This window comes from Mobula hypostoma, chromosome 7, assembly GCF_963921235.1.
Source record: "Mobula hypostoma chromosome 7, sMobHyp1.1, whole genome shotgun sequence".
In the NCBI taxonomy this organism is placed as follows: Eukaryota; Metazoa; Chordata; class Chondrichthyes; order Myliobatiformes; family Myliobatidae; genus Mobula; species Mobula hypostoma.
In genome coordinates this window covers 144,881,807-144,907,917 of record NC_086103.1, presented here as the reverse complement: position 1 = coordinate 144,907,917, position 26,111 = coordinate 144,881,807, and the positions used below count along the sequence as shown (strand labels likewise).

The 26,111-nt window shown below is 39.8% G+C and overlaps 1 protein-coding gene across 1 annotated transcript in view; it reads left to right on the top strand.

The window, feature by feature from the left end:
- LOC134349030 (mitochondrial intermediate peptidase-like) overlaps window positions 1-26,111 on the top strand; it is a 109,747-nt gene that overhangs the window by 14,152 nt on the left and 69,484 nt on the right. The window contains exons 4-9 of the mRNA XM_063052876.1: window positions 14,174-14,260; window positions 15,183-15,246; window positions 17,143-17,325; window positions 21,104-21,260; window positions 21,346-21,394; window positions 24,707-24,767. Of these exons, the coding sequence (XP_062908946.1) occupies window positions 14,174-14,260; window positions 15,183-15,246; window positions 17,143-17,325; window positions 21,104-21,260; window positions 21,346-21,394; window positions 24,707-24,767 (601 nt within the window). The remainder of the gene's footprint in view (window positions 1-14,173; window positions 14,261-15,182; window positions 15,247-17,142; window positions 17,326-21,103; window positions 21,261-21,345; window positions 21,395-24,706; window positions 24,768-26,111) is intronic.

The window sequence follows — 26,111 nt, the reverse complement described above, 5'->3', positions numbered from 1 at the left end:
CACCTTAAACCTGGCTCCTCTACTTTTAAACTCTTCTACCCTTGGAAAAAGACCTGATTATTCACCCTATCTATGCCCCTCATAAATTTATAACATAAGGTCACATTGAATTTTCTGTGCTCTTAAGAATTGTCCCAGTCTGTCCAATCTCTCCATGTAACTAAATCCATTTGCTCCAGCCAATGGCTTGGTATATTTCTTCTGCACTTTTTCTGCATCTACCACACCCTTTCTACAGTGTGGTGACCAGAATTGCACACAATAACCAGTGTATTGTACAGCTGCAACATGATATCCCGACTTTTGTATTCAATAATCTTTTTTGTCCCAGTTCTGATGAAGGGTCTCGGCCCAAGATGTCGACTGTTTACTCCTTTTCCATAGATGCTGCCTGCTCTGCTGAGTTCCTCCAGCATTTTGTGTGTGTTGTTAGTATTCAACACCCATGCAGATGAATGCAAGCAAGCTAAGTGTTTTTTTTTCACTAACCTATCCACTCGTGCTCCTATTTACAGGGAGCAATAAGTTTGCACCCTAAGCTTCATCACACGTCTAAGGTCCCCGTTATTTACTGTCTGTGCCTAGCCAGTATTAGAAGACCCAAAATGCATTATCTCACACTTGCCTGGATTAAATTCCATCTGCTGTTATTCCTCCTAACTTTCCATCTGATCCACATGCCTGCAATTTAGGCAACCATCTTCACTATCTACAGCTTGACTAATCTTTGTGTCATCAGCAGACTTACTTATCATACCACAGAGCCTTTCATCCAGGCCTCAATTCCAATCGTTTACTACTAATTAAGGGCTACAGAAGATGCAAAAATTTCCCTCAGAACCCCAACAATCTTATTTGATTCCCATAAAACTCTGGGATAGATTTTGTCAGCCAATGGGGATTTGTCCACTTTAATATGCATCAATATATCTAACATTTCCTCTCTTGAAATATGCTTGTCTTAAGCAATCAGTGTACACCTTCCCTAACTTTCCATCCTCCCCATTCTTCTACCTGATGACTACTGACACAAAGTGTTTGGTCAGGGGATCATACGTGTTCCGTGGTTCCACACAAAAACTTGTTTTTTGATCTCTGAGGGACCTATCGAGGGTCACCCTTGCAATTATTGCTTCTAATGTATCTGTAAAAAATTTTAAAATTCTCTCTAATTCTGTTAGCCAGGGCTGGTTCATTATCCCTCGACCCCTCCTAAAAGCTTTCTAAAGACCATAAGGTATAGGAGGAAAATTAGACCATTTGGCCCTTCGAGTCTGCTCTACTGTTTCATCACAGAGATTCAATTTTCCTCTCAGCCTCAATTTCCTGCCTTCTCCCCGTACCCCTTCGTGCCCTGATTAATTAAGAATCTGTCAATCTCTGCCTTAAACATACATAAAGCTTTAGCCTCCGCAGCTGCCTATGGAAAAGAATTCCACAGAGTCACCTCTCTCTGGCTAAAGAAATTCCTCCTCATCCCCATTCTAAAAGGAAACCCCTCTGTTCTGATGCTATGTCCTCTGGTCTTTGACTCTCCCACCATAGGAAACATCCTTTTTCACATCCACTCTCTCAAGGCCTTTCACCATTTGACTGGTTTCAATGAGGTCTCCCCTCATTCTTCTCAATTCTGGTGAATACAGGCCCAGAGCCATCAGATGCTCTTCAAACCAGGAATAATTTTCGTGAACCTCCTTTGAACCCTCTCCAGTTTCAGCACATCCTTTCTAAGATAAGGGTCTCAAACATGCTCACAATACTCCAAGTGAGGCCTCACCAGTGCTTTATAAAGTTTCAACATTACATCCTTGCTTTTGTATTCTAGTTCTCTTGAAATGAATTCTAACATTGCATTTACCTTCCTCACCACAGATTCACCCTGCAAATTAACCTTTAGTGAATCTTGCACAAGGACTTCCAAGTCCCGCTGCACCTCAAGTTTGTGTATTTTCCCTCCCATTTATAAAATAGTCAACCCTTTCATTTATTCTACCAAAGTGCATGACTATACATATCCCAACACAGCATTCCAACTGCCATTTCTTTACCTATTCTCCCAATCTGTCTAAGTTCTTCTGTAGCCCCTCTATTTCCTCAAAACTACCTGCCCTCCACCTGTCTTCATATCATCTGCAAACTTAGCAACAAAGCCATCAATTCCATCATCCAAATCACTGACATATAACGTAAAAAGAATCTGTCCCAACACAGTCCCCTATGGAACACCACTTGTCACTGGCAGCCAACCAGAAAAGGCTCTCTGTATTCACACTCTTTGCCTCCTGCTGATCAGCCACTGCTTTATCCATGCTAGAATCTTTCCTGTAATACCACAGACTCATAGCTTGTTAATCAATCTCACGTGTGGCAATTTATCAAAGACCTTCTGAAAATCCAAGTACACAACATCAATTGGTTCTCCTTTGAAGAAATAACAAGCAGAATAGACAAAGAATTCCAATAGATTTATCATGTAAGGTTTTCCCTTGAGGAAACTGTGCTGACTGCAGCCTATTTTATCATGTACCTCCAAGTACCCTGAGACTTTAATGGACTCCAACATCCTCCCAACCACTGAGAAGTGGCCTATAGTTTCTTCTGCCTCTCTCCTGTCTTGAAGAGTGGAGTGACATTTGCAATTTTTTCCGAAACCATTCAAGAATCTAGTGATTCTTGAAAGATGATTACTACAGTATTACCTCCACTATCTCTTCAGCCAACTCTTTCAGAACTCAGGGGTGTACACCATCTGGTCCAGGTGACTGATCTACCTTCAGGCCTTTCAGTTTCCCAAGAAGATTCCCTCTAGATGTAGTAACTTCATAGACTTAATGCCCCCTAAGACCTGGAATACCTACCATACTGCTAGTGTCTTCCACATTGAAAACTGATGCGGAGTACTTATTCAGTTCATCTGTCATTTCATTGTCCCCCATTACTACCTCTCTAGCATTGTTTTCCAGCAATCTAACATCCACTCTCAACTCTCTTTATGTACCTCAAGCAACTTTTGCTATCCTCTTTAATATTGGGATACTCTGCATGTCCTCTTGTTTGATAACACTTCCTTTCTCAACCAGGATTCCCTAATCTGAGTATCTTTGCTGCTTATTACAGGGACATGATAATTCTGTGATATCCCTTTCTTATTATCTTCTGTTCTTTTAGCCTCATTTGTTGGGTCGCTCCTGGATGTAATCCTGAGTACTGCAGTAATGCTCTCCTAAACACCTTTCCTTTTGGGGACTCCACCCCCATCCCCATCCCCACCCCCACCTGGAAATGCAACAACCAGGAACACTGAGCTGCCATCCTTCCCATCCCTCAACCACATTTCTGTGATTGCCACAATATCATAATCCAGTGTGCTGATTATGATTTGTAATATTATAAAATTAACTCACTTGCCTTAACTGCAATGCACCTTGCATTAAGTAAATGCAGTTAAACCCACTAGCCCTCTTGTGCTTCCCCAACCATATCTAGCTGCTCTGCTCACTAGACATGCCTGCTGCATTTACTGCATAGGCTTCTCTCGCCTCCTGCTACACTGTCAGCTTGGGTCACATCCCTTGCAAAACTTGTTTAAACCACCCTGGTTAACACTGGTAAACCACTCTGCTTTGGTCCCCCTCTAGTTTAAATGCAACCTATCCTTGAACAGATCACTCTGGTCCCTATCCTTGAACAGATCACTCTGGTCCCAGAAAAGATACCAAACATTTGAAGCACTCTGTCCTGTACCTGGTCCTTAGCCATGCATTTAGCTGTTTCTAAACTCACTACCTTGTGCCCTTTTGGTGATTGATGTTGAAGGAATTCGGATCTCTTTCCACATCAGCGTTTCCCAATCTATCACTATTAAATAATATTTTGCCTTTCTGTCTTACCTATCAAAGTGAATTACATCATCTTGCAACTTGTCCATTTACATTCTCATCACAGTGAACATTTGGAGAGGCATAGTATGATTAGGAATAGTCAGCATGGCTTTGTGAAAGGCAGGTCATGCCTTATGAGCCTGATTGAATTTTGTGAGGATGTGACTTAACACATTGGTGATGGTAGAGCAGTAGATGTAGTGTTTATGGATTTAAGCAAGGCATTTGATAAGGTACCCCATGCAAGGCTTATTGAGAAAGTAAGGAGGCATGGAATCCAAGGGGACATTGCTTTGTGGATCCAGAACTGGCTTGCCCACAGAAAGCAAAGAGTGGTTGTAGACAGGTCATATTCTGCATGGAGGTCAGTCACCAGTGGTGTGTCTCAGGGATCTGTTCTGGGACTCCTACTCTTCATGATTTTTATAAGTGACCTAGATGAAGAAGTGGAGGGAAGGGTTAATAAATTTGCTGATGACACAAAAGTTGGAGGTGTTGTGGATAGTGAAGAGGGCTGTCAGAGGTTACAGTGGGACATTGATAGGATGCAAAACTGGGCTGGGATGTGGCAGATGGAGTTCAACCCAGATAAGTGTGAGGTGGTTCATTTTGGTAGGTCAAATATGATGGCAGAGTATAGTATTAATGGTAAGACTTTCAGTGTGGAGGATCAGAGGGATCTTGGGGTCCGAGTCCATAGGACACTCAAAGCTGCTGTGCAGGTTGACTCTGTGGTTAAGAAGGCATACGGTGTATTGGCCTTCATCAATCGTGGAATTGAATTTAGGAGCCGAGACGTAATGTTGCAGCTATATGGGACCCTATATAGGATACTTGGAGTACTGTGCTCAGTTCTGGTCGCCTCACTATAGGACGGATGTGGAAACCATAGAAAGGGTGCAGAGGAGATTTACAAGGATGTTGCCAGGATTGGGGAGCATGGCTTATGAGAATAGGTTGAGTGAACTCAGCCTTTTTCCTTGGAGTGATGGAGGATGAGAGATGACCTGATAGAGGTGTATAAGATGACGAGAGGCATTGATCTTGTGGATAGTCAGAGGCTTTTTCCCAGGGCTGAAATGGCTAGCACGAGAGGGTGCAGTTTTAAGGTGCTTGGAAGTAGGTACAGAGGAAGGGTCAGCAGTAAGTTTTTTAAGCAGAGAGTGGTGATTGCATGGAATGGGCTGCCGGCAACGGTGGTGGAGGCAGATACGATAGGGTCTTCTAAGGGACTCCTGGACAGGTATATGGACCTCAGAAAAGTAGATGGCTATGGGTAACCCTAGGTAATTTCTCAGGTAAGGACATGTTCGGCACAGCTTTGTGGGCTGAAGAGCCTGTATTGTGCTGTAGGGTTTCTATGTTTCTAACTTGCAATCCCACTCTGTACTGTGTTGTCAGCAGATTTAGACATAATACATTTGGTTTCCTCATGCAAGTATTTTTATCCATTGTGAGCAGCAGGGGATCAAATTCAAATTCCAATAGAATCCCAGCAGTACCCCATTAATCACTGGTATCCTGAAAAAGACTCATTTATTCCTGCTGTCAATCCATATCAGAATATTATCCTCAGCACTCTATACATTAATTATTTTACACAAGTCTCTTTGGTTGTACTTTATTTAAGACTTCTGATAACCCAGAATGCAAAAAATAGAACAGGAGCAGACCTCTTGATTCTGCTCGACTATTCAGTATGATTCTGATAGATCTACCCCAGGCCACCTCTGTGCCACATCTCCATAATCTGCTGATCTTCCAAAACTTTTATCTACATGCAGTTGAAATGCTTCCTTTAAGTGAACTTCCATGGCTCTCTGTGATAGAAAATTACAGAGATTCACAATCCAATCCAATCCAATGCGAGGAAATCTGTAGATGCTGGAAATTCAAGCAACGCACATCAAAGTTGCTGGTGAACGCAGCAGGCCAGGCAGCATCTCTAGGAAGAGGTGTAGTCAACGTCTCAGCCCGAAACGTCGACTGCACCTCTTCCTAGAGATGCTGCCTGGCCTGCTGCGTTCATCAGCGACTTTGATGTGTGATAAGAACTTCTTGGTTTTAAATGACAGGTCCCTTATCTTGAAACTGTTTCCCTGTTCAAGACTCTCCTGCTGGTGAAAATATTCTAGCAAGTACCTTGTCATTCTTCCTTAGGATATTATCTGTCCTAAAGAATAAAATTCAACCTGCTATTCTCTCATCCCAGGAATTAGCTTGGTGAACCTCTTTTAGACTGTCTAAAGTACCTTCTCTTTTCTTTGGTAAGGGTACCAGAGTTGTGCACAGTGCTCAGGATGTGATTTCATCAACTATCTGTACATTTGCAGCAAAACTTGCCTATTTTTAAGTTCTAACCATTTTGTAAGAAAGGCCAACAATATGCAATTTGCCTTCTTCTTGCTGTATTCCTCTGCTAACTTTCTGTGATTTGTGGACCAGAACACCTGGAACCCTCTGTCCTTCAATCATTTGTAGTCTCTTTCAATATTAATAATCTGATTGCTTTTACAGATGAGCTCTTGACTTGCACACCAGCCTTTTATATGGCAACCAGCCTGATTTGTACACCTTCTACCTGCTCAGAAACTGTCCCAGTGTATATGAAATCTAACCCCCTTCCTCCTGCACCATCTCTTCAGCAATTTGTTCATCTGCTCTGGCCTCCTATTTCAGGGCATATTAACACATGTTACTGTGAATATTGGGTACCATGGTAGTGCAGTGGTTAGTGTGACACCAATAGAGTTCAGGGCTTCAGCGTTCAATCCTGATTATCACCTGTAAGGAGTCTGTACACCCTCCCCGTGGGATGCGGGGTTTTCCTTAGAGTGCTCCGGTTTCCTGCTACAGTCCAAAGATGTGCCAGTTAGTAGGCTAAATGGTTATTGTAATTCGTCCCGTGAATAAGCTAGGGTTAAATCAGGGGTTGCTGGGTCAGCATTGCTTGAAGGGCAGGAAGGACCTACTCTGCTGTATCTCTAAATAAAAATAAATAATCTGGATTTTGCAATCTTTGAGGTCCTGCTTTTTAACTGCTTTCCTAGTTCCTTAAACTGTGCTTGATAGCCTTAATCCCTTCTTCTACTCCCTGTCCAAGCCATGCATTCTTGCCTTTCATGATGCTTTGAGCTATCCTTGATCAGTGATATCCTTGATCTGGCATCATGGAGGAAATACACCATCTGGCAGTTGTGTTTGTGGCTTAAGTATTGACTATCTGTTTCTATAATAATTGAACCCTTGATCACAGCTCTTTTCTCCTCTTGTGCAAGTGAGAGATCATCAACCCAGAGTATTTAAAAGGGAAAAATCTGACTGCGAAACTCATCTAAATCCTCTCTGTCTGCTAGTGTATCATCTGCAGTGTGAAGAAGTTCTGGACCTTTGGGTTCATTATTCTCCATAATCATACTCAATTACCTTTCCATCTGCCTAACCCACTCCTATTCTCAATTTAGTTAATCTCCCCATCATGCAATTGCAAACTTATTGAGAGAATAGGACCAATCAAGTGTGACAGTGTAAAAGTGTGTATGGAACCGGAGGAGACAGTGGAGGTACTTAATTAATACTTTGCTTCAGTATTCACTACAGAAAAGGACCTTGGCAATTGTAGGGATGACTTACAGTGGACAGAAAAGCTTGAGCATATAGACATTAAGAAAGATGATGTGCTGGAGCCTTTGGAAAGCATCAAGTTGGATAAGTCACTGGGACCAGATGAGGTTTTCCCAGGCAACTGTAGGAGGCGAGGGAGGAGATTGCTGAGCCTCTAGGAATGATCTTTGCATCATCAATGGGGACGGGAGAGGTTCCAGAGGATTGGAAGGTTGCGGATGTTGTTTCCTTATAGGAGAGTAGAGATAGCCCAGGAAATTATAGACCAGTGAATCTTACGTTAGTGGTTGGTAGGTTGGTGGAGAAGATCATGAGAGGCATGAATTATGAACATTTGGAGAGGCATAATATGGCTTTGTGAAAAGCAGGTCATGCCTTACGAGCCTGATTGAGCTTTATAAGGATGTGACCAAACAGATTGATGAAGGTAGAGCAGTAGATGTAGTGTATATGGATTTAAGCAAGGCATTTGATAAGGTACCCCATGCAAGGCTTATTGAGAAAGTAAGGAGGCATGGGATCCAAGGGGAAATTGCTTTGTGGATGGAGAACTGGCTTGCCCATAGAAGGAAAAGAGTCGTTGTAGACTGATCATATTCTGCATGGAGGTCAGTGACCAGTGGTGTGCCTCAGGGATCTGTTCTGGGACCCTTTCTCTTCGTAATTTTTATAAATAACCTGGACAAGGAAGTGGAAGGATGGGTTAGTAAATTTGCTGATGATATAAAGGTTGGGGGTGTTGTGGATAGTGTGGAGGGCTGTCAGAGGTTAGGGTGGGACATTGATAGGATGCAAAACTAGGCTGAGATGTGGCAGTTGGAGTTCAACCCAGATAAGTGTGAGGTGGTTCATTTTGGTAGGTCAAATATGATGACAGAATATAGCATTAATGGTAAGGTTCTTGGCAGTGTGGAGGATCAGAGGGATCTTGGGGTCCGAGTCCATAGGACACTCAAAGCTGCTGCTCAGGTGGACTGTCTGGTTAAGAAGGCATACGGTGTATTGGCCTTTGTCAACCGTGGGATTGAGTTCAAGAGCCAAGAGGTAATGTTCCAGCTATACAGGATCCTGGTTAGACCCACTTGGAGTACTGTGCTCAGTTCTGGTCACCTCACTACAGGAAGGATGTGGAAATCATAGAAAGGGTGCAAGGGAGATTTACAAGGATGTTTCCTGGATTGGGGAACATTGAGTGAACTTGGCTTTTTCTCCTTGGAGTGACGGAGGATGAGAGGTGACTTGATAGAGGTGTATAAGATGATGAGGGGCATTGATCGTGTGGCTAGTCAGAGGCTTTTTCTCAGTGCTGAAATGGCTAACATGAGAGGGCACAGTTTTAAGTTGCTTAGGAGTAGGTATAGTGGAGATGTCGGGGTAAGTTTTTACGCAGAGAGTCGTGAGTGCGTGGAATGGGCTGCCGGTGATGGTGGTACAGGTGGATACAATAGGGTCTTTTAAGAGACTTGGATAGGTACATGGAGCTTAGAAAAAGGGTTATGGGTAACCCTAGGTAATTTCTAAAGTAAGCACAAGTTTGGCACAGCATTGTGGGCCAAAGGGTGTGTATTGTACTGTAGGTTTTTTTATGTTCTATTCTACCTTATCCATCCTCTCTTCCTATGTATCTTTTTGAATAATTGTGGAAAATGATAGAACATGTCCACAGATTAAAGTCCTGGACTGGAGCAGGGTCAATTTTGAGGATAGTAGGTAGGATCGAGCTGGGGTCAACTGGGTGACTCTGTTTAATGGCAAAGGAGAAGTTGGCAAATGGAAAACTTATAAAAGGGTTGATCAAGAGTGTAGGTGTAATATGTTCCTGTTAGGTTGACAGTGGACATACCAAGTTCAGTAAACTCTGACTGATTAACAATATTGAAGCTTGGTCAGATAAAAGAAGGAATTGTTTATTGTTTTTAAGTAGCTGTGTACAAATTAATTGGCGTCTCAGAAAGCCAGCGTCCATTAGTAAGGACCTCCAGCACCCAGGGCATGCCCTTTTCTCACTGTTACCATCAGGTAGGAGGTACAGAAGCCTGAAGGCTCACACTCAGCGATTCAGGAACGGCTTCTTCCCCTCTGCCATCCTATTCTTAAATGGACATTGAACCCTTGGATACAACCTCATTTTTAAAAATGTACAGTATTTCTGTTTTTTGCACGTTTCGTAATCTATTCACTCTATGTCACTCTATGTACGTACAGTCGGCCCTCCTTATCGGCGAGTTCCGCATGCATGAAATCAACCAACCGCGAATTGAGAAAACCCGGAAGTGCTCTTCCAGCATTTGTTGCTCGAACATGTACAGACTTTTTTTTTCTTGTCATTATTCCCTAAACAGTGCAGTATAACAACTATTTTACATAGCATTTACATTGTATTAGGTATTATAAACAATCTAGAGATGATTTAAAGTATACGGGAGGGTATGCGTAGGTTATCGTGTATCAGGATCGAAAAAAACCCGGAAGTTCTCTTATTAAGTAAGTCGGAACAGGTACATCCGGTATTTAGCGTCAGTTAGTCAAACGTTTGTCTTAGTATATAGTATGTATTTTACCTTCCTATTCATATAAAACACTTAGGAAACATATATTGCAGTGTCGGGCTCGGGAATGAAAATTCCCGAGTTTGATCCAGTGACAGACCACTCCCGAGCACGCTCTCCATCCATGCCGGGTTGATGTGGTGGATCAAAAACCCAAAACCCAAAACCCAATAATTAAATACTGCGTTGTTTAGTAATAATTATAGCTTTCATCGGGGCAGGGCCTTTCTCACTTTATCCTTTAAAATTGTTCTAATCGTTGACCGACTGTAGCCTAACGCTTTTTCAATGACCGATGGCATTTCACCTCTTTCCAATCGCTTTATTATTTCCAGTTTATTTTCAATCGTGATCGTGATTATTTTTGTGAACAGAAACACTATGGATTCAGAGCTCCGCTGCTGGGTCCTAATGTCCACCGCACTGAGGCAGATTAAATAAGGTCCGGGGTTCCGCTGGGTCCTAAGGTCCATTGCATTTAGACGGGTTGAATAAGGGACTTGAGCATCCGTGTTTTTGGTATTCGCGAGGGGTCCAGGAACCAATCCCTCGCGGATAAGGAGGGCTGACTATATACTGTAATTGTTTTACTTATTATTTTTTTAAACTTCTATATTACGTATTGTATTGAACTGTTGCTGCTAAGTTAACAAATTTCATGTCACCTGCCAGTGATAATAAACCTGATTTTGACAAATATTAAAAGTAGTTAAATCAGGAAGATGAAACGAGGGTGTGAGATAGATTTGGCAGATAGGATTAACAATAATCTCAAAAAGTTTTTCAGTTATATTAGCAGTAAAAGGGTGACTTGGCCCTCCTTAAGGCAATCAGGCCTGTGTGTGGAATCGAAGAAGATGGCTGAGATTTTTAATGTGTAGTTTTCCTTTGTAATTACTAATAAGGAGGATATCATGGATATCAAAGAAACATGGGTAATAAGTAGTATCTCTTGGACCAGAAGCTAAACAAGAATATTAGTTGGAAGTTTAACTTATTCAAAAACAACTTGATCTTTACACGTCACATGCTGTATTTAGAAAGCTGAGCCTGGCAAAAATCACGAGGCCCCTGGCCCAGAAACAGAATATCTACCATAAGTCAATATGGTTTTGTGCATGGGATGTTATTTTTGATTAATCTTTTGGAGTTGTGTGAAGAGGTAACAAAGGGGATAGATGAAGGTAGTGCAGTGGTTGTACTCTATATGGCCTTTAACAAGATCCCATATAACAGAATGATCTGAAAGATTAGGTCACATGGGATTCAAGGGAAGCTAGCGAGGTGAATTCAGAATTGGCTTAATGATAGGAAATGGGGTGATTGTTGAAGGTTGATTCTCTGACTGGAGACCTGTGACTAGTGGAGTGTCCTAGAGGTCAGTGTTGGATTCTCTGTTATTACTTATGTAAATTATTTTGATGTGAATATATATGGCATAACTAGCAAGTTTGATAAAACTAAATTAAGGGTTCTTGGTGGTGAAGCAGGTTACAGTGAAATACAAAGATCAACCAAGGAAATAGGCTGAAGAATTGTAAATGGATTTCAACTTGGATAAGTGTGAAGTGATGCATTTTGCACATTCGGCCCCATGTAAGACCTATATAGGGAATGGCAGGGCATTGACAGGTGTTGTGGAAGAAAGGGACCTGGGAGTGCAAGTGCATAGTTCACTGAAAGCAGTCATGCAAGGAGACAGGGTGGTGTGGAAAGTGTTTAACATACCAGCTTCCATCAGGTAGAGTTTAAGAGTAGGGACATTCTGTTGTTGTTGTTGTACAAGTCATCAGTAAGACTGCACTTGGAGTATTGTGTATGGTTTTGGTCACCTGTTATAGGAAAGCTGGAGAGGATGTAGAAGAGATTTGCAAGAATATCACCTGGACTAGAGGGCCTGAGTTATATGAAGAAGTTGGCCATGCCGAGTCTTTATTCCTTCGAATACAGGAGAATGAGGGGTGACTTTGTAGAAGTTTATAAAATCATGAGAAGTATGGATAAGATGGACAGTCATGGTGTTTTTCCCAGGGTTAGGGAGTGTAAAATGAGAGGGCATAGATGCAAAATAAAAGGTGAGAGATTTAAAAGGCAGCTCAGTGTACTGAGTACCTTGTATGAGCTGCCAGAGGAAGTGGTTGAGACAGGTACAATGAATTGAATTGACTTTATTTCTTACATTCTTCACGTACATGAGGAGTAAAAATCTTTATGTTACGTCTCCATCTAAATGTGCCATGTGCAATCATAGTAATTTATGATTTTATTATAAATAGAACAGTCAATGTAATATAGAGTACACTCAGATCAGTGTGAGTTCATCAGTCTGATGTCCGTGTGGAAGAAGCTGTCCTGGAGCTTGTTGGTCCTGGCTCTTATGCTGCAGTACCCCTTCGTGGATGGTAGCATCTGGAATAGATTGTGGTTGGGATGACTTGGGTCCCCAGTGATCCTATTGGCCCTTTTTACACACCTGTCCTTGTAAATGGCCTGAATCATGGGAAGGTCACAATTACAGATGCGCTGGGCTGTCTGCACCACTCTCTGCAGAGTCCTGCGATTAAGGGAGGTACAGTTCCTATACCAGGCAGTGATGCAGTCAGTCAGGATGCTCTCAATTGTGCCCCTGTAGGAAGTTCTTAGGATTTGGGGGCCCATACCAAACTTCCTCAACCGTCTGAGGTGAAGGAGGTGCTGTTGTGCCTTTTTCACTGCACAGCTGGTGTGTACAGACCACGTGAGGTCCTCAGTGATGTGGATGCCAAGGAACTTGAAGCTGTTTACCCTCTCAACCCCAGATCCATTGATGTCAATCGGGGTTAGCCCGTCTCCATTCCTCCTGTAGTCCATAACCAGCTCCTTTGTTTTTGCGACACTGAGGGCAAGGTTGTTTTCTTGACACCACTGTGTCAGAGAGATGACTTCTTCCCTGTAGGCCACCTCGTTATTGTGAGATAAGGCCAATCAGTGTAGTGTCATTGGCAAATTTAATTAGCAGATTGGAGCTGTGGGTGGCAATGCAGTCATGGGTGTACTGTGAGTAAAGGAGGGGACTCAGTACGCAGCCCTGATGGGCTCCTGTATTGAGAGTCAGAGGGTTGGAGATGAGGAAGCCCACTCTTTCAACCTGCTGGCGATCTGACAGGAAGTCCAGGATCCAGCTGCACAAGGCAGGGTCAAAGCCAAGGTCTCTGAGCTTCTTGTTGAGACTGGATGGAACTGTGGTGTTGAATGCTGAACTGTAGTCCAAGATCAGCATTCTCGCATAAGCATCCTTCTCCAGATGTGTAGGATGGCATGTAGAGCAACATTTATAGAGGTGATTGGGTAGATGCATTGAGGGGAAGGACTTGGAGCATTATGAGATGATCTTGTGCAACTGAGACTAGCTGGAATGATGCTGTGGTCACTATGGACCAGATGGGCCAAATGGCCTGTTTCTGTGATATATTACTCCGCCTATTCTTCCACCCACCCACCCGTCACTTGCTCCTCTATTGGCCTCATCACTTACATTTTTCATGGTCTCCCTTTTTGTGCGACCACATTCCCTACCATGTCTGTTCCCCAGTTCTTGTGCTACACCTCCACCCACCATAATCTGCCTGGATGCAATACACCAGAACCTGACTGACCACATGCATGTCCTGTCAGTCATCTTGTCTCCAACTTATTTTCTCTGCAATGGAGAGAGATTTTGTAGAATTCCCCACACTGAGCTTGGTGTAGAGTGGAATATTGGATCCCATGTTAAAGTAGGCCGTGTCCATGCCAGCAGTGAGGTTAATGTTTTTTTTGCAATTCTTGGAATAGTTTGATTGTTATTTGATGAACATGATGGTCTAACTATATTTTTAAAATTACATTGAGGTTGACCATGACAGAATTTGTTGGTGGGTTTCACAAGTGGGAAATTTCATTATTGAGCTGGTGAAATGTATTATCTGTGCAAAGTTCAGTGAATCATTTGTGTTGTACATGGAGGAGCAGGGAAGATGAGATTGAAATAATGAGGACTATATCAAAAGAGTGAAAAGAAATTAGGTTAAGTAGACTATACAACCATTGTAATCAAACCTCTCACAATGTGATTAAAAGCTGTTTTTTCCCCCTTCTTAGACTGAACACTAATATTGATCTTTGCAAGAGTTTGAAAAACCTACTGAATGATAAAGAAGCCATGAATTCACTAGATCCAGATACAAGGTATTCTTAAGTTCAGTTTTGTATTTCATTTTATCTCAATCTCTATGAAAATTGAGAACCTTTTTCTAAAGGTCAGGTGAAGATCAGAATGTTTTGAAAACTGCCTTCCAGAAACCGTACTGCAGTATCTTTGGGTTATTTCACTAGATACTCTTGGAAAGTCAAGGCACTTGTGTAACCAAATTTTGAATCTTGGATGACATAAAGGGTATTAACTGGCAACCAATTTTTAAAATTTTCAAAATTGAATTAGTGAGTTCATGACCTAAGCTTGTTGGCCAAACCATGTAGACATCCTGGAAATTATTGCAAAAATCACTGGCGATCTAATTTCATAATATTTTGTGTAAGTTGACATTCCTGTGATCACAATATTCAGAAAATCCCAGACAAATATCCCTATCCAAAAATCTGTGAATTATATAACAATGAAATGGTGGTACAGTGCAGCCACTGCCTGATTAGAGACTGTGTTCATTATCTCTATGGGGTTTGCATGCTCTCCCTGTGACTCTGTGGATTTTTTCTGGGTGCTCCCAAAGATTTGCAGATTAGTAAAATAATTGCCACTTAAATTGCCCTTGGAGTATAGATAAATGGTAGAATCTGGAGGGGGGCAATAAATATGAGATTAATGTAGGATTAGTGAAAATGTGCGGTTAATTGTTGTCTTAGATTGAATAGCCTGTTTCCGTGCTGTACGTCTCTGATCCTATGAAAGACTGTGCATCCTCCCCCCCACCCTTCAGAATCTGTGTTTTCGATAGTATCCCAGGCTTTAATATAGTTTTGAATGTAATGTGCATATTTAGAATGTACTATGTTGACTAGATGGAAGACGTGTCATAATATTTTGCTTTATAAAAACTCCCGTCAATAATTGCACCACGACACTACATTAAGGTTGTTCTTCATGTTGCAGGAGAGTGGCAGAGCTTTTTATGTTCGATTTTGAAATCAGTGGAATTCATCTGAGTGAGGAAAAGGTAATGGTTATAAGAGTATTGACTATTGCAACGTTTTTAGCACAAGATATAAATAACTATCTGACTCAGATTTAAATTAAGTTTTACTTCAAATTGATTATTGAACTGTAGTGACTGTTGTTGTGTGGAAAAATGCAATGCAATAGACAGCTTATTCATATGAAGTTAAAACAAACTGCAAAGTATAATGACCAAAAATTTGATTTTTTTTTAAGGATGCAATATTGGCCAATGCCTAGAACACTAAGTAAGACTGTAGTTTAAATATTGATGTGGAATGCTCTGCTGCGTGCACTTTGTATTGGAACTTGCTGTTCATGAAAGAAGGAAGTATACGAAATAGAAAGGTGCTATCTCAAACTATTCAAAAGAAATTTTTTTAAAAAAATTGTATCAGGGTATATAAAGGATATGGTTAAGGTAAATGCAGGCATGCTTTTTCCATTGAGGTTGGGTGAGACTAGAATTAGAGGTCATAGGGAAACATAAGGGGGATCTTTACTCAGAGGGTGGTGAGGGGGGGGAACAAACTGCCTGCAAAAGTAGTGGATGTAGGCTCAATTTCAACATTTTAAGAGCAGTTTGGATAACTACATGGAGGGGAGGGTTATGGAAGGCTATAGTCCAGGTGCGGATGATGGGACTAGGTAGAATAATAGTTCAGCGTGGACTAGGCATACAGGTATGGTTGAACGGCAATTAAACTTGAATATTTGGCTCACATTTTCAGTTCACTAATCTTTTATACCCAGTAACATTTTGTATGTGGGTTTTAATACACAGATTATTTTCCTAATTTTTAATTGTTCCTTGGTACTTTCATTTCTTCAGCAGTACCACCTTTTTTTTCTACATCCCTAAGGAAGCATACTTAACCCTGGCACTGGGCAGGCAAGAGCACCCAGAAATACATTTTCACTGCTCCAGAGAATTGTATGTACCAATCTAACTGCATTGTGTTCATTTTTACTTCCACTCCCCCACAATCTTGTATGTCATTGTAGTTGCATGGTGATGCAAGAGTTTCTTACATTTGAAATCTTCTTTTGAAAAACATTACCTGCTTGCTTGTATCTCCCATTAAAAGCACTACATGCATTGAAGCCTGTAATATTGACATGCTGACAAGTTCTTTATGCATGAACCAAGAAATCCCCACTGATTCATTTTTATTTAATGGAGCTAGTGGACTAGAATTCATGAAATTCTATAATCACATGTATCAAATAAATCTTTTTGTTCTGTCAATTGCCTTCAAGCATCTTGGTTATCTTTACCTTTGTTATATCTGTATCTTATACTTTTCGCAAACATAATTGAATATAGCACAAACAAGAGAAAATCTGCAGATGCTGGAAATCCAAGCAACACACACAAAATGCTGGGGAACTCAGCAGGCCAGGAAGCATCTATGGGGAAAAAAAGTACAGTCGACATTTCAGGATGAAACCCTTCGGCAGGACTGGAGGGAAAAAATGCTGAGGAGTAGATTTGAAAGGTGGGGGAGGGGAGAGAGAAACGCCGGGCAATAGGTGAAACTTGGAGGGGGAGGAATGAAGCAAAGAGCTAGGAAGCTGATTGGTGAAGGAGATAGAAGATTATGGAAGAAAGAAAAAAAGGGGGGCGTAGGAGCACCAGAAGGAAGTGATGGGTGGGCAAGGAGATAACATGAGAGAGGGACAAGGGGATGGGAAATGGTGAATGGGGGAGAGAGGCTTTATTGGTACTTTGAGAAATCGATGTTCATGCCATCAGGTTGGAGGCTACTCAAATGGAATATAAGATGTTGTTCCTCCAACATAAGTGTGGCCTTATCCCGACAGTGGATATGGTAATGGATAGACATATCGGAATGGGAATGAATAATTGAATATATTGTATCTTTTCTCTTTATAGCGCAGAAAGGTGGTAAACCTTAATGTTAAAATGTTGGACTTGAACAACAATTTTTTACTTGGTACTCATCTTCCTAACAAGATAGAGAGGAAAGCTCTCCCAGAGCACATTCGTCATCATTTCTCAATACATAAGGATTATATTCATGTTAATGGGCTTCATGCAGATGTACCTGATGATCTGGTAGGTTAATTGTATTGGGCAGTGTTAAATGTGAATTCTTTTTTCAATCATGATATTCTATGTGCTTCATAAGTTTAAAACATTAGTTCTAACCATTAAATAAAATCCAGCAAAAGATTTGGCCTTTTGATGGTTCAGCCTTCCATTTCTTAAATTCTGATCTTGCAACTAGCTTTCTGGCCTGCCACCACAACCAGAGTGTGCAATAGTTGGCCAGAAGGATAAATCCAGTCAAAGGATGGATCCATTTGGCTAGAAGCCACATGCTGCCCTGTATTCCTGTTGAGTCTGCTTTTGTTCTGTCTTGTTGCCTGACATGCTGGCTGCCCATCTGTAGTTTCTTTTTTGGAATCCCAGGAGAGCCCCAGTTTTATATAAAGGGTGTCTGTGACATAATTGACAACAGTGCATTAGAAATGGGGAGAGTGTTTTGGAGGGTCTAGTTAGAAACCTGAGAGAGGATTTCTCCTCATCTATCACATCCTTTTGCCCAGTTGGTAAGATATACAAAGGGACCATATCTGATCTGGTCTGATTTCTGGGGCCTGAATTCAGATCAAGGTCCATATCCAGCTCTAGAAGTGGGGGTACTGGTGGGCCTGTCATTATGACTAGTGTTCCTTTACTGTATAACCTCCTAGATATGGTACTGTTGGGCACAGATCTTTCACTCGTACTGGCGGGGATGTAATGTGTCTAACTCACCTCGAGGAAATGAGAAATGTTTGCCTCAGATGGAAATGTATGAAGTTGGTTTATTTAGAACAAACACCACTTTTATTTAGTTTTTGATGTTCTTGACAAAATGAACTTTGTTTCTTGTGAATGTCTTTTGGAAGTAGTTAGGATTAGAAATCTGGCCACGAACACAGTAAAATAGTGCCCCACTGCAAAGTCAAGTTCCTCCAGTCTAGCCGTCACTTTCCTGCCTGCCATTTTGCATGTTTTTAGATCAGCCATTCATATCCTTGAATCTAGTTGCAGCAGAAGACATGCAGCCCCCAAAATTACTGGAAAATGTGCTTTATTTAAAAAAAAGATAAGACTAACACATTACTGGGGATATAGCCCCAAATCATACAGTCTTTAATATTGACAAAGTTGTTTAATTAGGTAATAGTCAGCATTTAGAGAGCATTCCACCATAGCCAGGGTGTACCATTGGTGAGTGAAAGGGACCAGTCAAAAGAAAGGAACAATAAAAGGAAGAAGTGCTGCATCGGAATGGAGCCTGAGCTATTAAACATAATAATAACAACTTACTCATAGAGCATTTTTCATACAGACAATGCAGTTCGAAGTGCTTTACAGTGGTATAAAGTGCATACATGAAAATAAAATTTAAAAATAAACATGAAAATAAAAGACAAAAAAAGATGTTAGTTAAAAGCAATCCGAAACGAATAGGTTTTGAGTTGGTGTTTAAAAGTGTCATCTGAGTCTGCATCCCTTAGAGTTTTAGATATTGAATTCCACCATTTAAGAGCATAATTTAAAAAAAAGGCTGACATACCAATTATCTTTTGAGGGAAATTGTTTAAATATAAGAGACCGGTGGAAGAAGACCTGAGAGCTCGAGCAGGATTATAAATCGAACAATTCTGTGGTCCCAGATTATTAAGAACCTTAAAAACAAGTAAGAGAACGTTAAGGTCAATTCTGAAAGGTACAGGAAGCCAATGGTGAGCAGTTAGGATGGGAGTGATATGTTCCTTCATCCTGGTTTTGATTAAAAGTCTGGCAGTAGCATTCTGAATGAGTTGAAATTTGTCAATAGATTGCTTTGGAAGGCCAGTAAAAAGTGCATTGCAGTAATTTAGTCTATGCGATATAAAGGTGTGAATTAATTTTCAGCATCATTATGTGACAGAAATGGATATACCTTTGCAATATTTCTTAATTGTAAAAATGCACTTGGGCTTGGAGAGAAAGGCAGCAGCATAATTAATCTGTATATAATTTCAGCTTTGGCTCATTTTAACTTTACTTTCGAATGGCAGACGAATTTAGTTGCTTTTAATATATTAACATAACAATTTTCAGAATTTAGACAAGCATGCTTCTATACTGTACTTGTAACTAGCCTGCAAATTGGTTTTAGTACATTGGAGTTTGTTCCATAATCTCCCTGTAGCAAAACACTGACAATGTTATTGAACATTTTTATGTATTTGTGAAGGTCAATAATTATATTCTCATTCCTTCATTTAAAATCAAGTTGATTGATTTTATTATTACTGCAGTGGATACTATCACCATTCTTGCTGATTGGGCAATGTTGTTGACAGGCAAGCACACCTAATCAATTTTATCTGGCCACCTCGCATCAGACCATAGATTACCAGAATGCTAAATTAAAATTGAATGTACTTCAATGACTTCAATCGGTTAGAAGATAATTATTTTAATTGACGGGTATTGTAAGCTATCTAAAAGTAGTGTAATACGATTATGAAACCTGCTGACAGTTTAGAGCTGTTAAGAACAATGATGCAAATTTCATAAAATAAATAGGAAAGTTTTGTATGTGGAATTTTTTTTTAATGCACACTTTCATGATTACTTCCCCCCACCCTTTTTTTTTGTTGATCTGAACAATAACACTGCTTGATTAAATTGTGGGATAAGCGGTTATTATGACTGCAGAAAAATAACTATGCTAAATTTGGAGAAATTAGTAATGGATAAAGAAGAATCACAAATAAATATACTACTCTGGAGAAAGAAAAGTTGAATGAAAGAAGATCTAGGTGAATAGTTGGTCAGATAGTTTCACAATCAGAATGACAGATCAGAAGTGGGTAATCTCCCAATGAGATATATGGAAAACAAAATGAAAATACTCATGTAAAGTGTGCAGGGACATTATTGTCTACACAACTTCATACATTGGGTTATACATTTGTCTCTGCTTTACTTGTAGTTGTTTGTGTTTGCTACAGGGTTTTAGTTAATATTTAGAAAGGCCTGAATTAAATAAATATTGTTTAGACTCCTTACTAGTAATGTAGTTTAGACAACGTTACTAATTATAAACACTATCAAGAAAACAAAAATTTGAAGTAATTGAATATATCAATAGAGCTTTACTTAATAGGGGCATCATGGCAAGGGATGGGTTATAGTTTTGGTTCAAGGTTCTTCAGCTGAATTTTGAATTGCCAGCATTACAGTACATCAATCGAGAAAAGCTACCTGGTCAGATTGATCCAGGAGGCAGCTACACCCCTGTAATTTTCATCTGGGCAGTGTCCAGGATCAAAAGAATAATGGGCAGAAATGGGGATCCAAGCAGAGATTTTAACTTTTGTAATAAGTAGATTTGATCAAAAGACTATTATAATCAGTCAAACAGATCACCTGACCTTGATCTGACTGGCTGTTACAAGTTTCTAGTTCCAATTCATCACTTGATGGAAGTTTTATTTCATTGCCACCAAGCTAACAAGCTCAATTTCTGATCAATAATATTTCCTTTGGGCCTTCCTTCTCCCACTACACTCCAAAACAAGCAAATACTTAATTTCCTATATGATGGTGTGCAAGGGAAAAACTGTAGTCCATGGTTTTATTGATTTCCAAGCAGTAGGCCCAAGATCAAAACAATCATTAATGCAGCAGTGTAATGACCATTCAACATGACATGCTGAGGGATTTTGATTGTTTATTAGTGGGTGTAGCATTGCTAAAATGTACTGTCTACTACTTGTTGCTCCAGGTATTCCTTATTGCTCCTTTTTCTCTTAATGTCTAATTATCCTATATCTGATCTCTTTAGGTGCGAGAAGCTGCCTACAAGATCTTCCTTTATCCCAATCCTGACATGTTACGCTGTCTAGACCAGCTTTTAGCATGTAGGAATGAGTTGGCACAACTAGTTGGTTATAAAAGCTTTGCACACAGAGCATTAAAGGGTACAATGGCCAAGGACCCAGGTAATGCATACAGTAGTTTTTAGAGTTTTTGTTTAGTAGCATTATGTTTATTATTATTAGTTGAACAATTTCATTATTCTTTCAGAATCTGTGATGTATTTCCTCACAAGATTATCAGAAAAGCTATCTGAAAGGTAAGCTTTATTGGTAGTTTGTATAGGCTTCAGTGTTTACCTATACATCATTATTAATTGTTACTCAGTGAGTACTTCTTTTTCAGTTTGTAGGACTTCCTTAAAGTTAGGCCATTGCTGAAGTATTTTTTTTTAATTTTCCACTGGAATGTGGGTTTTGGTGTCAAGCATTTGTCGTTAAGGTAGTGTTGATGTACCTTCATAAATCACAGTAATTTATGCTTTGAAAATATTCCCATGTACTACTGAGTTGTAGATCAGGTTTTTGACTCAACAATGATAAATGTCAGGAATAAGTCAGGACAATATATGACTTGGCATTCCCATGTATCTGCTGCTTTTGCTCTTCTAGGTGAAAAAATATCATAAGTTCATGGTTCATTGCTGAAAAACCCGTGGTGTTTGTACATCTTGCTGGTGGATTGGGTGCCAGTTATGCAGGTCCTTAGCCTTGTGGTAGTCAAAAAGATTTTGGGAGTCTGGTGTACATTGTCAATGTCAAACCCCACTGCTTCTCTTTTGCTGATATGGCCAGTTTAATTTCTAATTATTGTTGACATCTTAGGCTGTTCATGTTTTGGAAATCTATGATGACAGTGACATTAATTATCAGAAAGAAGTAGTTAGAAGTAGTTAGATTTTCTTTTGTTAGACATGGCATTACTTGGCAGTTGTTTTGAAATTTACATACCACTTGTAAAGGCTGAATATTGTCCAGATGTTGTGTGCAAAAATTAACTGCTTCATTAGCTCAGGTGAATAAGACTCCATGGTCGTCAATGAATATGCCCTCATCCAAGCGTCTGATGGAGGGAAAGTATTGCTTCAAGCGGTTGATATGGTTGGGTCTTAAACAGAATCACCACAAGAAAGACCTGGAGTGACATGATTGACCTTCAACAAGCACAATTGATATTCTTTGTGCTGGGATATATAACCACCACCAGAGATTATTTTCTCCTGATCCTGATTGATTTCAATTTAACTGAGGTTTTGTGACATTACACTCGGGTTGATAACTTGTTATTAAGAGTGGTCATTCTCATCTCACCTTTGGAACAAGGTTCTTTTGTCTATGTTTGGATCAAGAAGCCAGAAATCAAATGTTTCTGGAAGAACCAAGCTAAGCATTAGCAAGTTGGTTTCTGGTACATAGATGCTGCATAACCATGCAGTCTTTGGTGCTTACCATCTCATTGCTAATGATCAATTGTGTCTTAAGAGGTCTGTTTTTTTTCATAAGTAGTATGTATTTAGGCAATTTTTCTTGCATACTATCAGGTAAATGCCAATTTCATTGCTATACTAGCGTTGGTTACTTCTGAAGCATAATGATATACTATTGGGGTTTTTTTTTTGCTGATAGTATGCTCAGTCATTTAGTGGTAGAAAACAAATTAATCACATTTTGCTGATGTTGAGACCACTGGAGACTAGCGCTTGGCAAACAATGACCTTTAATTTTAAATACAGTAGATTCTGATTAATTGAGACACATCAGGAACAATATATTTTAGTCCAATTAAGCAGCTGCCCTAATCAGCTGAAGTTTCGTGGAAATAGTTTAAAAAGGTATAAAAAGACAAACTGGTAACAAATTATATATTTAAATGAAATACAGAACAAATTGGAACACTACCAATACTGCTAGAGTACAATAAAACTGTATTAGTTCCTAATAGTTAGCAATGTAGGAACTCATTCAGTGTATATTGCTGTGTTCTTTTGACTGTGAATGAACAAAACCAATGTAGGTAGTGGACTGCTTTTATACAATCCTTTCGACGATTGCAGCCTCCAAATCTTCATTTTCATTGTAACATTCAAGATGATTGTCAATACCTTCATATTCTTCACAGATCCTAATTTATTGAAGTAGTGAAATAGTTTTATTTTCACTCTCAGCCACTTCTGGCATCTCCAAGCCTGAATGCTTGAAACCACAGTGAACAAAACAGTTCTGAGTTGTCTTATACTATTTGTTCACCAACAATCAGTGACAAAAATCACTGCTTTTTGAACACAAAGACACACAACTGACGCTACTGTTCGGCAATGGCCTCTGTCCCAATTAAGCGACATAGTGTCCCAAATAAAATAAAGAGAATCCCAGTTATTTCTCGATTTAGTTTTTGTTCTTTTAAGAGTTGTCCCAAATAAATGGCTGCTCCATTTAATCGATGGCCCAATTAACAGGAATTCAGTGTAGTCCTGCAAGAGGAAAGCCCCAGTGGAAGCAGAAGGAAGAACACCCTGTCTTCTCTGCAAGCATGGTGTAGTCCTTGGAACACAAGACTGAACTTAACTTTTCAGATACAGTTTTCCTGTTATTTTGAAACAGCCAGCTGTGATATAAAGTCATCTCCCTGCATCATGAATACAGTATTTCTGTCTCTACAGATGGTGGGTATTTCCAGCATTCACTGTTATTTCAGATCTCCAGCAATGTTCTGGATCTTATAGTTCTAACATTTTCTTTTGGTTTTTTTCTTCTTCTAATGCCCTCGTTCATCTACTGATCAGCCTTTTCACCTCCTAACTTTGCTTTGTTCTGTCCTTCTCTTTGCACACTTTTCTCACTTTGCCCATTCTGAAACGTTTGTTTCTATCTCCACGAACACTTCATTATCTGCTGAGTATTTGAAGTACTGTCTGTTTTCATGTCATTCTGTCACTTTACCAACCTATGGAACAGCACTCTCAAATTAGATACCAGCCCTCAGATGTTTGTGACGACTGGTGTCTAAATTGGGACAACTATCCCAAGGCTTCGTTATTTTAGAAAACATTTCAAAGTCAACCATGTGGAGTGGGTGTAGAATCACATATGGTCCTGTAACTTAGACTTTCACCATTCCTGTACTTATTGCTGTTCATCCATGTCTCTGCCATTGATTGCTCCATTATTCCCTTAGATAGTCTTACAGTCTTTATCCTTAACACTATCAATCTTCTTGCTGACATACTATAAGTGTAGCAGGGTCTCAATTTTTAATTTTTTTTAATGTTTCCAAAGCTTCCATGACTTTCTTTTTCCTTTCCCATCTCTAACCACAAACTTGTATAATTACTGTGCTCCTTCCATTCTGGCACTATGTTTGAACCCAATTATAGTGGTTTTCTCTCACTTAAAATACTCCTTGACGCTTTATGCAAAATTTTGATCACAAAATCAAAATTGACAATATTCATGTTAAAAATGTTGTATAAGTGCAGGTTATTGATTGGTTTTCATTTATTTTTGTAGCATTATTTGTATCTTGGCCTGCATTAGAGCCCGTTGGCACTGAATCTCATTCCATTGTTTTGCAGAACTGAAAAAGATTTTCTTATGATGAAAGGAATGAAGAAAAAGATAAACCCAACAAATTTTGTAAGTTTTAATGTATATTATTTAAACCAATGACACTGCTTTGTTTAATCCTTGACTGGAAAATAAAGTCACAGAACAATAGAGGGGCTTGTAAGGTCAAGATACTGTTGGAGCATTTTTTTTAAAAGAAACCCCATCTTTTATGGAGACACTTGAAAAGACTCTACTGTCAAAAAGTTTTCAAGTTAACCAATCTGCCTGCCCAAATCAACAAACAGTACTGAGAAAAGAAAATGAGAATTGGTAATGCTGGTGATCAATTGCAAAATGCAATACCATAGATGGGTTACATACCTTGTGTTCATTTATTCTCCATATGTGTCAGGGACATCCCAAAAGTCATCACATTAAAATGGAAGTACAAAATTGAATGTTAGAGCTTACTTTCAGGATCTTCCAGAGAAGATGGTTTAGTGAAAGAATGTTGGCTGCCTTGAAGGTAATATTTCAGCTGATATATTAGGTGTTACTCAGCAGGTACCCAAAGTCCAAGCTGAAAGGTATATTATGCCAGGTCACTTCTGACCTGGCATTTTAATTTCTTGCCAATGTGCCTCCTAAGAGCTAGATAATCCACTGTTTTCACTGAGTTGGATGATCATTGTCTCACAACTTTCTATTATTCTGTATTATTGACCGAGTAATTTCTCATGTCTTCCTCATTATTTTTAATTGCTTATTATCTTTAAAGCTGAAAAATAAGCAGCTATGTACTAGTTGGAGTTGGAAGCCTGAACAGTTGTATATCATGCCCCAAATTGTTTCTCCTTCTTTGAATTCATTTTGGGGTGCAGACTTTGAGTAAACAGTTTGGCAATTAGTTTCAGTGTTACCTCTTGTATTACTGTAAAGAAGGTGTAAATGTTGGATTTTGGCAACACAGATGGGGAGTTTTTTCACATGAGGAAACTATATGCATTGGAATCACTTGGAGTAGATACCTGAGGTTGGCAAAAGAAGGTGAAATGTGAAGTTTTGTTTATGAATAGATTGGTATTGTTTTTACTGAATGAGCCTGATAGTACCAACATGAAAACATTCTTGATTTGTTAGAGTTGCTTAAGACATTTCTGTAACTGTGGAATTAGTAGTGTATGTGTGTAGAAGGAGAGAGTGAAATGCGCACAGGTGGCAATGTTCTGAACAGTTATAGTTCCTCAACTAAGAGTCACAGAGAAGAGAAAGAGCACAGAAATGGCTCTTTGGCTCACTATGTACATGCTCCGCTAATTGTTTTTAAATGTATTAAATCTGTAACTTTATGTGCCTGGCGATTCAAGTATTTGTCTAGATCCTTCTACGATGAGAGTATCTGCCTCCACCTTAAGTAAAATTGACTATTGG